Source organism: Oncorhynchus mykiss, chromosome 8 (genome assembly GCF_013265735.2).
Source record: "Oncorhynchus mykiss isolate Arlee chromosome 8, USDA_OmykA_1.1, whole genome shotgun sequence".
NCBI classification, from domain to species: Eukaryota; Metazoa; Chordata; class Actinopteri; order Salmoniformes; family Salmonidae; genus Oncorhynchus; species Oncorhynchus mykiss.
In genome coordinates, this window is record NC_048572.1 from 50,598,621 (window position 1) to 50,612,227 (window position 13,607).

General features: G+C 42.7%; 1 protein-coding gene across 14 annotated transcripts in view; it reads left to right on the forward strand.

Annotated features, from left to right (window-relative positions):
* Positions 1-8,780: 8,780 nt before the first annotated feature.
* LOC110530024 (SH3-containing GRB2-like protein 3-interacting protein 1) overlaps positions 8,781-13,607 on the forward strand; it is a 33,783-nt gene continuing 28,956 nt past the window's right edge. For 11 of the 14 annotated variants that reach the window (XM_036985568.1, XM_036985572.1, XM_036985574.1 and 8 more), the window contains exon 1: positions 8,782-9,254. In XM_036985568.1, the coding sequence (XP_036841463.1) occupies positions 9,245-9,254 (10 nt within the window). In that variant the 5' untranslated portion in view covers positions 8,782-9,244. Of the gene's footprint in view, positions 9,255-13,607 lie in introns of all 14 variants that reach the window. The other 3 variants (XM_036985580.1, XM_036985570.1, XM_036985579.1) reach the window with 2 other exon arrangements.

Below are 13,607 nucleotides of genomic sequence, written 5' to 3' on the forward strand. Positions count from 1 at the left end.
TATCTTGGAAAAGGAGAAATGCTCACTAACAGGGACGTAAACAAATTGTGCTTATGGAACATTTCTGGGATCTTTTATTTCAGCTCATGAAACCAACACTTTACATGTTGCGTTTATATTTTTGTTCCGCATAATAACTTCCAAGTAAGAAACGTTAAATTCACAGCAACAAGTTGCCATCGACTTTCTGGAAGATGCACAATAATCTCTTTACAGTGCAACTCATTACTGACATTTTTTTAACTGACACATTTTTTTACATTTGCAGAACAGACAGTGTCAATGACTCGTGTCGGCATAACCATCAAAACACTTTCACAGACTGTTGGCACAAATGCAAATATATTTGACCCAAATATGCTAATGATTACCCCCACCTACATTTCAAAGCGCAATGATGATCGTACCTTATATTCAAATGATCAGATATGAAGGTAAGACCCAGACGCAGACCACTTCGGATAACCAATAGTTGAATAATCCCACAGGGGCAGGCAAAAAGACCGGTCAAGGCAGGCATGGGTCAAGAGTGTGAGGGAAAAAAAACTTGAAGAAACAAGACAAACTGGCACAGACAGACAGAAAACACAGGTATAAATACACAGGGGATAATGGGAAGATGGGCAACACCTGGAGGGGGGTGGAGACTATCACAACTTACAGGTGAAACAGATCAGGGTGTGACACAAATATTGGGTAGAAAAATGTCCCATTATATCTACAAGGTCAATGTACCATGTGAGTGCATACTGTATGTGTACCTGTGAAGTGTACCTTTTGACCTTTTTGTACCCCAGGGAACATTGTAGTGTACCCTAACGAGACAATTATTTTTGAGAGTGTGTTAATATATGTTCTAATCAATAAGTATGAACCTGATGGCACTGCAGAAACATTGATGCACTCCCAACCAAGAGGTTGCACGTTCAAATCCTCAAAGAATGTATGCTCATAGAAGTCAAGTGTCCTTGAGCATTGCTTGTTTTGTGTTAATGTTGCATTGATGGGGGTAATTGGACAATCGTTTACTTGATTCTGGGCAGCTTTGGCAAAGTGTAGAAACACATTCCTGACAATAAGTCTGTAGCCTATATTCCTTTCATGCTCACAAATCTGGTGGTGTAGCTGCACTGTAGCAATACACTTCAGGTTGCTCGTGACCGAGAGGTCACGAGTTCAAATACCATTTACGGTGAAGTGGTAACAGAAGATTTTACAGTAATTTACATCGGAATACAGAAGCATACTGTTATTTTATTGAAATAACACCTTTGGTATAGTTTTGGTATATATTTACTCTATTTTTACTGCAACTTTAGGAAAGTGCAGAAGTGTATTCTTGGCAATAAAACAGTAGCTTGTCACGCCCTGATCTGTTTCACCTGTCCTCGTTATTGTCCCCACCCCCTCTAGGTGTCGCTTGTCTTTCCCAGTGTATGTATCCATGTGTTTCCTGTCTCTCTGTGCCAGTTCGTCTTGTATGTCCAAGCCTACCGGTGTGTTTTCCTGCTTTGCCTTTTCTCCTTTTTCTAGTCCTCCCGGTTTTGACACTTGCCTGTTCTGGACTTTGTACCCGCCTGCCTGACTATTCTGCCTGCCTGCCACTCTGTACCTCCTGGACTCTGATCTGGTTATGACCTTTTGCCTGTCCATGACCATTCTCTTGCCTATTCCCTTTGGATTTATTAAACATCTTAAACTCCAACCATCTGCCTCCCGTGTCTGCATTTGGGTCTCGCCTAGTGTCATGATATAGCTAGCTGATCTTCAACAGACACGGGAGGCAGATGTCAACAGACCTGGTGGTGCAGCAGGAACTTAAGGTAGCTTGCAACCAAGAGGTGTTGAGTTCAAATCCCAAGTGCCTCCCCATGTTGTCACATTTATTTCACAAGAGATCATGTTGTCACGTAGTTTCATGTTGTCACGTTGCTTCACATGTTGTCACATTAACGTCACGTGTTCACATGTGAAATGTACAGTTGAAGTCGTAAGTTAACATACACCTTAGCCAAATACATTTATACTCAGTTTTTCACAATTCTTGACATTTAATCCTAGTAAAAATTCTGTCTTAGGTCAGTTAGGATCACCACTTTATTTTAAGAATGTGAAATGTCAGAATAATAGAAGAGATTTCAGCTTTTCTTTCATCACATTCCCAGTAGGTCAGAAGTTAATACTAATTGAGTGTATTTGGTAGCATTGCCTTTAAATTGTTTAACTTGGGTCAAACATTTCAGGTAGACTTCCACAAGCTTCCCACAATAAGTTGGGTGAATTTTGGCCCATTCCTCCTGACAGAGCTGGTGTAACTGAGTCAGGTTTGTAGGCCTCCTTGCTCGCACACGCTTTCTCAGTTCTGCCCACAAAGCACCATCGCTAACTAGCTAGCCGTTTCACATCCATTACACAGACACTAAACAGAAAACATGATCCCACAAAACCTGAAAGGAAAATTACAACTTATATGTGATCCCCAATCAGAGACAACGATAGACAGCTGCCTCTGATTGGGAACCACACATGGCCAAAAACAAGGAAATAGAAAACACAGACTTTCCCACCCGAGTCACACCCTGACCTAACCAAACATAGAGAATAAAAAGGATCTCTAAGGTCAGGGCGTGACACCTATGGTGTTTATATTTGTGTACTACTGTTTGTACAGATGAACGTGTTACCTTCAGTCATTTGGAAATTGTTCCAAAGGATGAACCAGACTTGTGGAGGTGTACAATTTTTTGACTTGGCTGATTTATTTTGATTTCCCCATGATGTCAAGCAGAGGCAGTGAGTTTGAAGCTAGGCCTTGAAATACATCCACAGGTACACCTCCAATTGACTCAAATTATATCAATTAGCCTATCTGATGCTTCTAAAGCCATGACATTTTCTGGAATTTTACAAGCTGATTAAAAGCAGTCAATTTAGTGTATGTAAACTTCTGACCCACTGGAATTGTGATATTGTGAAATAATCTGTAAACAATTGTTGGAAAAATGGCATGTCATGCACAAAGTAGATGTCCTAACTGACTTGTACATCCGGCGCCGACAGAGATGGCCACCTCGCTTCGCGTTCCTAGGAAACTATGCAGTTTTTTGTTTTTTTTACGTGTTATTTCTTACATTGGTACCTCAGGTCATCTTAGGTTTCATTACATACAGTCGAGAAGAACTACTGAACATAAGAGCAGCGTCAACTCACCATCAGCACGACCAAGAATATGACTTTCGCGAAGCGGATCCTGTGTTCTGCCTTTCACCCAGGACAACGGAATGGATCCCAGCCGGCGACCCCAAAAAACGACTTCGTAAAAGGGGGAAACGGAGCGGTCTTCTGGTCAGACTCCGGAGACGGGCACATCGTGCACCACTCCCTAGCATTCTTATCGCCAATGTCCAGTCTCTTGACAAGGTTGATGAAATCCGAGCAAGGGTAGCATTCCAGAGGGACATCAGAGAGTGTAACGTTCTTTGCTTCACGGAAACATGGCTCACTGGAGAGACGCTATCGGAGTCGGTGCAGCCAGCTGGTTTCTCCACGCATCGCGCAGACAGAAACAAACATCTTTCTGGTAAGAAGAGGGGCGGGGGCTTATGCTTCATGGTTAACGTGACGTGGTGTGATCATAACAACATACAGGTACTCAAGTCCTTCTGTTCACCTGATTTAGAATTCCTCACAATCAAATGTCGACCGCATTATCTACCAAGGGAATTCTCTTCGATTATAATCACAGCCGTATATATTCCCCCCCAAGCAGACACATCGATGGCTCTGAACAAACTTTATTTGACTCTTTGCAAACTGGAATCCATTTATCCGGAGGCTACATTCATTGTAGCTGGGGATTTTAACAAGGCTAATCTGAAAACAAGACTCCCTAAATGTTATCAGCATATCGATTGCGCAACCAGGGCTGGAAAAACCTTGGATCACTGCTATTCTAACTTCCGCGACGCATATAAGGCCCTGCCCCGCCCTCCTTTCGGAAAAGCTGACGACGACTCCATTTTGTTGATCCCTGCCTACAGACAGAAACTAAAATAAGAAGCTCCTGCGCTGAGGTCTGTTCAACGCTGGTCCGACCAATCTGATTCCACACTCCAAGACTGCTTCCATCACGTGGACTGGGATATGTTTCATATTGCGTCAGACAACAACATTGACGAATACGCTGATTCGGTGAGCGAGTTCATTAGAACGTGTGTTGAAGATGTCATTCCCATAGCAACGATTAAAACATTCCCAAACCAGAAACCGTGAATTGATGGCAGCATTCGAGTGAAACTGAAAGCCCAAACCACTGCTTTTAATCAGGGCAAGGTGACCGGAAACATGACCGAATACAAACAGTGTAACTATTCCCTCAGCAAGGCAAAATCAAACAGGCTAAGCGTCAGTATAGAGACAAAGTAGAATCTCAATTCAACGGCTCAGACACAAGAGGTATGTGGCAGGGTCTACAGTCAATCACGGATTACAAAAAGAAAACCAGCCCCGTCACGGACCAGGATGTCTTGCTCCCAGGCAGACTACAGTGCCTTGCGAAAGTATTCGGCCCCCTTGAACTTTGCGACCTTTTGCCACATTTCAGGCATCAAACATAAAGATATAAAACTGTATTTTTTTGTGAAGAATCAACAACAAGTGGGACACAATCATGAAGTGGAACGACATTTATTGGATATTTCAAACTTTTTTAACAAATCAAAAACTGAAAAATTGGGCGTGCAAAATTATTCAGCCCCTTTACTTTCAGTGCAGCAAACTCTCTCCAGAAGTTCAGTGAGGATCTCTGAATGATCCAATGTTGACCTAAATGACTAATGATGATAAATACAATCCACCTGTGTGTAATCAAGTCTCCGTATAAATGTACCTGCACTGTAATAGTCTCAGAGGTCTGTTAAAAGCGCAGAGAGCATCATGAAGAACAAGGAACACACCAGGCAGGTCCGAGATACTGTTGTGAAGAAGTTTAAAGCCGGATTTGGATACAAAAAGATTTCCCAAGCTTTAAACATCCCAAGGAGCACTGTGCAAGCGATAATATTGAAATGGAAGGAGTATCAGACCACTGCAAATCTACCAAGACCTGGCCGTCCCTCTAAACTTTCAGCTCATACAAGGAGAAGACTGATCAGAGATGCAGCCAAGAGCCCCATGATCACTCTGGATGAACTGCAGAGATCTACAGCTGAGGTGGGAGACTCTGTCCATAGGACAACAATCAGTCGTATATTGCACAAATCTGGCCTTTATGGAAGAGTGGCAAGAAGAAAGCCATTTCTTAAAGATATCCATAAAAAGTGTCGTTTAAAGTTTGCCACAAGCCACCTGGGAGACACACCAAACATGTGGAAGATGGTGCTCTGGTCAGATGAAACCAAAATTGAACTTTTTGGCAACAATGCAAAACGTTATGTTTGGCGTAAAAGCAACACAGCTGAACACACCATCCCCACTGTCAAACATGGTGGTGGCAGCATCATGGTTTGGGCCTGCTTTTCTTCATCAGGGACAGGGAAGATGGTTCAAATTGATGGGAAGATGGATGGAGCCAAATACAGGACCATTCTGGAAGAAAACCTGATGGAGTCTGCAAAAGACCTGAGACTGGGATGGAGATTTGTCTTCCAACAAGACAATGATCCAAAGCATAAAGCAAAATCTACAATGGAATGGTTCAAAAATAAACATATCCAGGTGTTAGAATGGCCAAGTCAAAGTCCAGACCTGAATCCGATCGAGAATCTGTGGAAAGAACTGAAAACTGCTGTTCACAAATGCTCTCCATCCAACCTCACTGAGCTCGAGCTGTTTTGCAAGGAGGAATGGGAAAAAATGTCAGTCTCTCGATGTGCAAAACTGATAGAGACATACCCCAAGCGACTTACAGCTGTAATCGCAGCAAAAGGTGGCGCTACAAAGTATTAACTTAAGGGGGCTGAATAATTTTGCACGCCCAATTTTTCAGTTTTTGATTTGTTAAAAAAGTTTGAAATATCCAATAAATGTCGTTCCACTTCATGATTGTGTCCCACTTGTTTTTGATTCTTCACAAAAAAATACAGTTTTATATCTTTATGTTTGAAGCCTGAAATGTGGCAAAAGGTCGCAAAGTTCAAGGGGGCCGAATACTTTCGCAAGGCACTGTAAATAACTTTTTTGCACGCTTTGAGGACAATACAGTGCCACTGACACGGGCCGCAACTAAAACATGCGGACTGTCCTTCACTGCAGCCGACGTGAGGAAAACATTTAAACGTGTCAACCCTCGCAAGGCTGCAGGCCCAGATGGCATCCCCAGCCGCGCCCTCAGAGCATGCGCAGACCAGCTGGCTGGTGTGTTTACGGACATATTCAATCAATCCCTATCCCAGTCTGTTGTTCCCACATGCTTCAAGAGGGCCACCATTGTTCCTGTTCCCAAGAAATCTAAGGTAACTGAGCTAAACGACTACCGCCCAGTAGCACTCACTTCCGTCCTCATGAAGTGCTTTGAGAGACTAGTCAAGGACCATATCACCTCCACCCTACCTGACACCCTAGACCCACTCCAATTTGCTTACCGCCCAAATAGGTCCACAGACGATGCAATCTCAACCACACTGCACACTGCCCTAACCCATCTGGACAAGAGGAATACCTACGTGAGAATGCTGTTCATCGACTACAGCTCGGCATTTAACACCATAGTGCCCTCCAAGCTCGTCATCAAGCTCGAGACCCTGGGTCTCGACCCCGCCCTGTGCAACTGGGTACTGGACTTCCTGACGGACCGCCCCCAGGTGGTGAGGGTAGGCAACAACATTTCCACCCCGCTGATCCTCAACACTGGGGCCCCACAAGGGTGCGTTCTGAGCCCTCTCCTGTACTCCCTGTTCACCAACGACTGCGTGGCCACGCACGCCTCCAACTCAATCATCAAGTTTGCGGACGACACAACAGTGGTAGGCTTGATTACCAACAACGACGAGACGGCCTACAGGGAGGAGGTGAGGGCCCTCGGAGTGTGGAGAGGGTAGTAAGTTTTAAGTTCCTCGGCGTACACATCACAGACAAACTGAATTGGTCCACCCACAGAGACAGCATCGTGAAGAAGGCGCAGCAGCGCCTCTTCAACCTCAGGAGGCTGAAGAAATTTGTCTTGTCACCAAAAGCACTCACAAACTTCTACAGATGCACAATCGAGAGCATCCTGTCGGGCTGTATCACCGCCTGGTACGGCAACTGCTCCGCCCACAACCGTAAGGCTCTCCAGAGGGTAGTGAGGTCTGCACAACGCATCACCGGGGGCAAACTACCTGCCCTCCAGGACACCTACACCACCCGATGTCACAGGAAGGCCATAAAGATCATCAAGGACAACAACCACCCGAGCCACTGCCTGTTCACCCCGCTATCATCCAGAAGGCGAGGTCAGTACAGGTGCATCAAAGCTGGGACCGAGAGACTGAAAAACAGCTTCTATCTCAAGGCCATCAGACTGTTAAACAGCCACCACTAACACTGAGTGGCTGCTGCCAACACACTGACTCAACTCCAGCCACTTTAATAATGGGAATTGATGGGAAATTATGTAAAATATATCACTAGCCACTTTAAACAATGCTACCTAATATAATGTTTACATACCCTACATTATTCATCTCATATGTATATGTATATACTGCACTCTATATCATCTACTGCATCTTTATGTAATACATGTATCACTAGCCACTTTAACTATGCCACTTTGTTTACATACTCATCTCATATGTATATACTGCACTCAATACCATCTACTGTATCTTGCCTATGCCGCTCTGTACCATCACTCATTCATATATCTTTATGTACATATTCTTTATCCCCTTACACTTGTGTCTATAAGGTAGTAGTTTTGGAATTGTTAGCTAGATTACTTGTTGGTTATTACTGCATTGTCGGAACTAGAAGCACAAGCATTTCGCTACACTCGCATTAACATCTGCTAACCATGTGTATGTGACAAATAAAATTTGATTTGATTGATTTGATTTGACTTGCCAAAACTATAGTTTGTTAACAAGAAATACGTGGAGTGGTTGAAAAACGAGTTTTAATGACTCCAACCTAAGTGTATGTGTTATTTTCGATAAGGGAATGGTTATTTTATTCACAGAATGCCTCTGAGCTACACTGTCCCATGACAATTACCCCAATTCCAAATAAATACCCTTATCCCTTCCCACATACACATTTGAATCCTCCTTCTAACGTACCTAATTGACAAATCTCCCTCTTTATCTGACATGCTGAGGTATGTGTGATGTCCTCCGTACCCTTCCCCGTATGTGTGTGTTTGTGTGCTGATGGTTGTTGACAATGCGACTTTGGCATAAAGGATTGCCATCCTGTGACGCGAAAACAGAGCAACAAACATACTGATGTGAATAAGCATACAGTTAAATACCAAACATTTATACAGACACTCACAGTCGTGAAGGAATCAAGACATATGTCCTTGGTAGGATTTCACATCTGCACAAAAAACTGAATATACTAGGTGCATGTAGAATTGTTTACATACTGTTGATAGGTATTTTAAGCATCCCTGTGTTATGTTGCTGTATTAGCAGGTACAATAAAAAAAAACATGCAATGAGTGTGGAATTGTATGTATAGGCTACAATATATCTGCTAACAGTCCATGCTAAAGAGCTAAGGCATCAGGGGACAGAAGCCATGTGACAAAGCAGATGACTGCCAGAGTGCCGGGATTGGCTCAGCGCAGGTGTGACATCAGCAAGCAGCATAATCACTCCCTCCATTGCTCTCTATCTCTCAGTCTGCCTCTCTCGCTAGCTTTGTGTTTTTCTCCTTTGCCTTTCTAACTCAGCATCCACCTCTCGTTGATGGCGTGTGTCAGTGCTGTTGGGGCGACTGGGGCCTAACGCGCTGGGCCCTTCCCCCGATTCTCTACACCTTCCCTGGGCCTCTGTCTCTGCCTCTTCCGTCGGCCCGACAGCCTGCCTGGCTACCTCCCCCACCCCCCGTGTGCTGGTGTCTGGGCTCAAGGGGTGGAGGAGGAGGGAGCAACGACGTTCCGCTTCACTTGGGAGCGGTTCGGCAATTAGGAATGCCCTAGACCCGGCATCATTTAGCCACTTGGAATATCTCGGGTTCCTCCATCCGCCTGTCTGTCTCTATCCATCTGTTGGTCTCCCTCCATCCGTGGAGGGGGACAGAGGAATGAAAATCTGCAATCATGATGGAAGGTAATTATTTGTGCCCCCCCCCGCTCCTCCTTTTTATCCTCCATCTCCTCCCTCTCTTCTCCTACCTATTTATGCCCTTCTGCAAGGCCGTATTTTGGGTGCTATTGCTTGGTAATAAGCTCTAGTGGGTATCTAACTATCTTGAGCATCTCTGTGTTTTGGTGCTTAGGCTACCGTATGTTTTTTTTCTATCTGTAGTGTGACGTGGCTCTGTCAGATGCCTATGCGTGTGTGTGTGGATTGATTTGTAAGGGAGGGATAGATGTTCACACCACAGCTGTGTAGCACAATGAGGCATACGTACGGCTAGGCAGGGTTGTGTGTGTGTGTGTGTGTGTGTGTGTGTGTTTCTCTCTCTCGTGATGGGTGTGTAATTAGTTAATAGTCTTGTCTCAAGGTTATACCTACTGAGGTTGTGGCTCATACTATCTGTGCTAGAATTCAGTGATCTCCAGTGTATTCTATTCAAGTCTTTTGTGTTGGCTGAAATGATGCCAGCTCATTTCAGAATGTGTTTGAATCAGTGGCCCATTCACTGATCACCTATCATATTAAGAGGACATTATCAAAACATTCTGTAATGGCAAATAAAATAGTGTTTTCATTGTGACATGAGTTGGTCTATTCTCTGGTTGTTATATTTCTTTAAACATTATGTCAACATGGTAGGCGTTGTTAACAAAACACATACCTATACACATGGTCTAACATGAATTGATTGCATACGTTTTGTGTTGTCAAACAAATACTGTGTTATACTGTATGTTGCTTAGGTTTGCTGAATTAATGGCTCACATTTAGAAGTGTATAGTGGTTTATAGATACAGATTATTTGTGAAGCTATCGACGGAATCTTTTGTAGACGTGCATGCCGAGCTGGCAGCTCTTAGGCTCTGACACAACTGAGATGTTAGGCTTTCTCTCTGTTCGTCATTGAGAGCCATGGTAGTGTGAGCCTCAGTGCCCATGTGAATAGCAAGGTGCTCTATGGGATTGAAAGGTCTTAGGTAACAGATAGGCACACTGGCCAGAAATAGCGATGCTGTGAGATGCATTCTGAAGTAGAGAGAGAGTGAGAGAGAGGGTCTTACCTATAGGGTTTCTCTGAGGCCAGTTGACTGCTATTCAGTGCAGTGTTACTGTACAATGTTTTATTAAGTTGTCCATTTAAAGAATCTTGAGTGGAGCGGGTAAGGGGGAAAACTGGGTGCGTCTCAACAGTCTATAAAGCTCCTTCATCCCCATGTGCCCTCTCTCTTTTTTTTCACTGACCATTGGACATTGGTGAACGCAATGGGGCAGATGCCCAATCCGTCCCACGTTTCCAGCTCTTTCATGTCAGTGCAAATGAAGGAAAAGAGACAAAGAGAGTAAGACTATTGGTAGGCTATTGAGATGCATCCCAGAAGTGTCCAAGGCCTGTCCGAGGCTGTTTATGTCTACTTACTGTGCCTGGCATAAACTAGGCCTACATCAAAACAGCTGAATAAAATTGACCTCTTGATTCAGTAATACTGTATTTAAATGGTTAATTCCCTTTCCATGCTACTACAGTACTGTCTGCCTACAGGCCCTGTTAAAGTCAAACTTGGTTATAGGGTTTTCAAACGCTTCTTCATCAGCTGCATTTGGATTCAATGCACTTAACAAAACTACATTTAGAAGGTCAAAAAGTAAATATATGAACATGTTACTGGGTGGGAAATGTTTTTAACTTCTTCACGAGACCCAGTTACAGGTCATGATTCAAAATAATCCCTTGAAGTAATTGTCCAGTGTTTCCAGATTTCTATCAAATAAATCTATTAGGGATGTTAAAAAGCAGCTTTTCTGTGTTGGAATAGTTTGTGCGTACCCAAATGGTGTGGGTGTATACCGGTCATAAAAAGTATTCACGCAAATAGACTGCTGATTGGCCAGCTCAGCCAATGAGCCAACATGACATGTTCTATGAGTAAATGGTAAGCATTTTTGAAAAGGTCTGTTTGAGATACAAGTTTGAGTTTTTTCTTTTAAGTGTTTTTTTTTTTCTTCTCTACAATTTGTGCATTGGCCACAAATACGAGTATAGTCAACAACATTATTTGGGTATGAGTTGAAGATGTGTTTGGGTTTTATATAATTTCAGGAGGTAATTTTGAAAGTAGAGCTCACGAGACAAAATGGGTTCCTGAAAATGGTGCACGATTGTGTACAACAGTGGTTCTCAGTCCTGGTCCTGGAGACCCAAAGAGGTGCACATTTTTGTTTTTGCCCTAGCGCTACACAGCTGGTTCAAATGATCAACTCAACAAAAGGCTTTGATGATTTGAATCAGTTGTGTAGTCCTATTTTTTTGTGGCCCCCTTCCTGATATCAGAGAGAAACATTTTAGTTTTATAGTTCATTTCATGAAATTCTACACATTTGTCACCGACCGGCTCGATCCGGTCTTATGTAGCAAAATTTGAAATGGTGTTTTTTTACATTGGATAAAAGTAGAGAGTCAGAGATAGAACATTGTAAATCATACACTACAGTTGAGGAACAATGGGAAAGTAATTAGAAGTTGATAAACTTGTAACAGCACTTTGGAGAAAATGGTCCTTGAATATTTTGGTACACCTACTGGAGAACTCTTCTTTGTCTACACCCATTCAGCTTCATTCACACGCTCTTAAGCCTTAGCAACCCATTTCTTTAAGGATTCACATGTGCGGTCATGTGCTGATCAGTGAGTATGGTAGTGTACAAACAAAGATTTCAAGACTGAAGGCTGGTTTATACTACTTCTATCAACATGTCTGTATGCAGTTGTCGCAGTGACATCATGTACATTCTATTGTCGTCCGACATTAAACTTGTCGTTATGAAAAGTATAAACACACAAACGACTGGCTTCATGACGTCAGCAGCCTGGTGATCCAAAATAACATTTTAACACCAATAAACCTGTCCCTTTAAAAATGTATTTGACATATAGTAATCTAGCAAACAGGCAAATAAAAGCAACTTTCTAAATAACGATTTGTTTTGTTTCTAGCTTGTTAGTTAGCTAGCTAGCTAACTTTATGTTAGCTGGCTAGCCAGTTCAAATAATGACCATATCACATAGCTGACAACATCTTAACTCTAGATAATTTGTGTTCAATATTACAGTAAAATAAGTTCACAACAAGATCCTTATTTACAAGTTAATGGCGAGCTAATTACAGAAAATATGGTTGCGAGTTTAACGTAATAAAAGAAGGGCATTCTACCGGAGAATTGTAGAACTTGGACAATATCTCGTTGGCCTAACGTTATATCCTAATCTTACTTTGGTGCCGGTCATGTTGTTCTCCACATTATCTTTCTGGGTTGTGAATTTGAAACATATTTTTAAGCACTTTTTCATGAACGTGGCCGAAAATAATTTTTTAGGCCCAATCCGACATGACGCTAGTTCACCATGATGGGAGACACCGTTTCTGGGTTACGAATTTGAAGCCTACTTTTGAACACTTTTTCATGAATGAGGCCAAAATATATTTTTTAGGCCCTATCTGGCATGCCTCTAGTTCAGCATGACGGGAGACACCGTTTCTGGGTTACGAATTTGAAACATATTATTGAGCAGTTTTTCATGAACATGGAGGATTTTTTATTTTTATAGGCCCTATCGTAACCCAGAAATGTTTGTTTCTGGTAAACACACACTATATCAAATAAAATCAAAGTTTATTTGTCACATGCACAGGATACAGAAGGTGTAAAACGGTACAGTGAAATGGTTACTTGCAGAGTGGAGTCTTTTGTTGCGACATGTAGCTTGCTAGCCAGCTTTAACTTGCAATGAAAAATGACTTTCTGACAAAATTAGAAATGTATAATATCTGAAAATGTAGCTAGCAAGACTCTCTTACCCACATACATGAATGAACGCTTCTCCCTCTCTGTCACGGATGCCATGATTGCCCTTAGTTTGAAGATATAATCCAGAGACAGATGTTTTTTCCAACAGCCTTCTGTGTTCTCTTTTCAGCTCCCTCCAAATATTTGCAATCAATCTCAGTCCTCCAGAAAGTGGAGAGCATTAGCAGTTCTTCGTGATATCTTTAAAAAAAAGCTGTGTTAGAAAGGATTACCTACACATTTTGGGCAGCTCATGTTATAGACACAAGCGTGCTACATAGCAGACCATTCCAAACTCTCTGCATGTCCAGCCCATCCATTATCTCAGCCAATCATGGCTAGTGGCAAGGTTCCTGTCTTCCTGTTTACGTTAAAATGCATCTCCTGTGAAGTAGTGACATGCGACATATGCAGTGTGTCCTGAAACGAGTCACATTTTGCCATGAGACTTAGAGAAAATGTTGACGATTTAAAGCATAT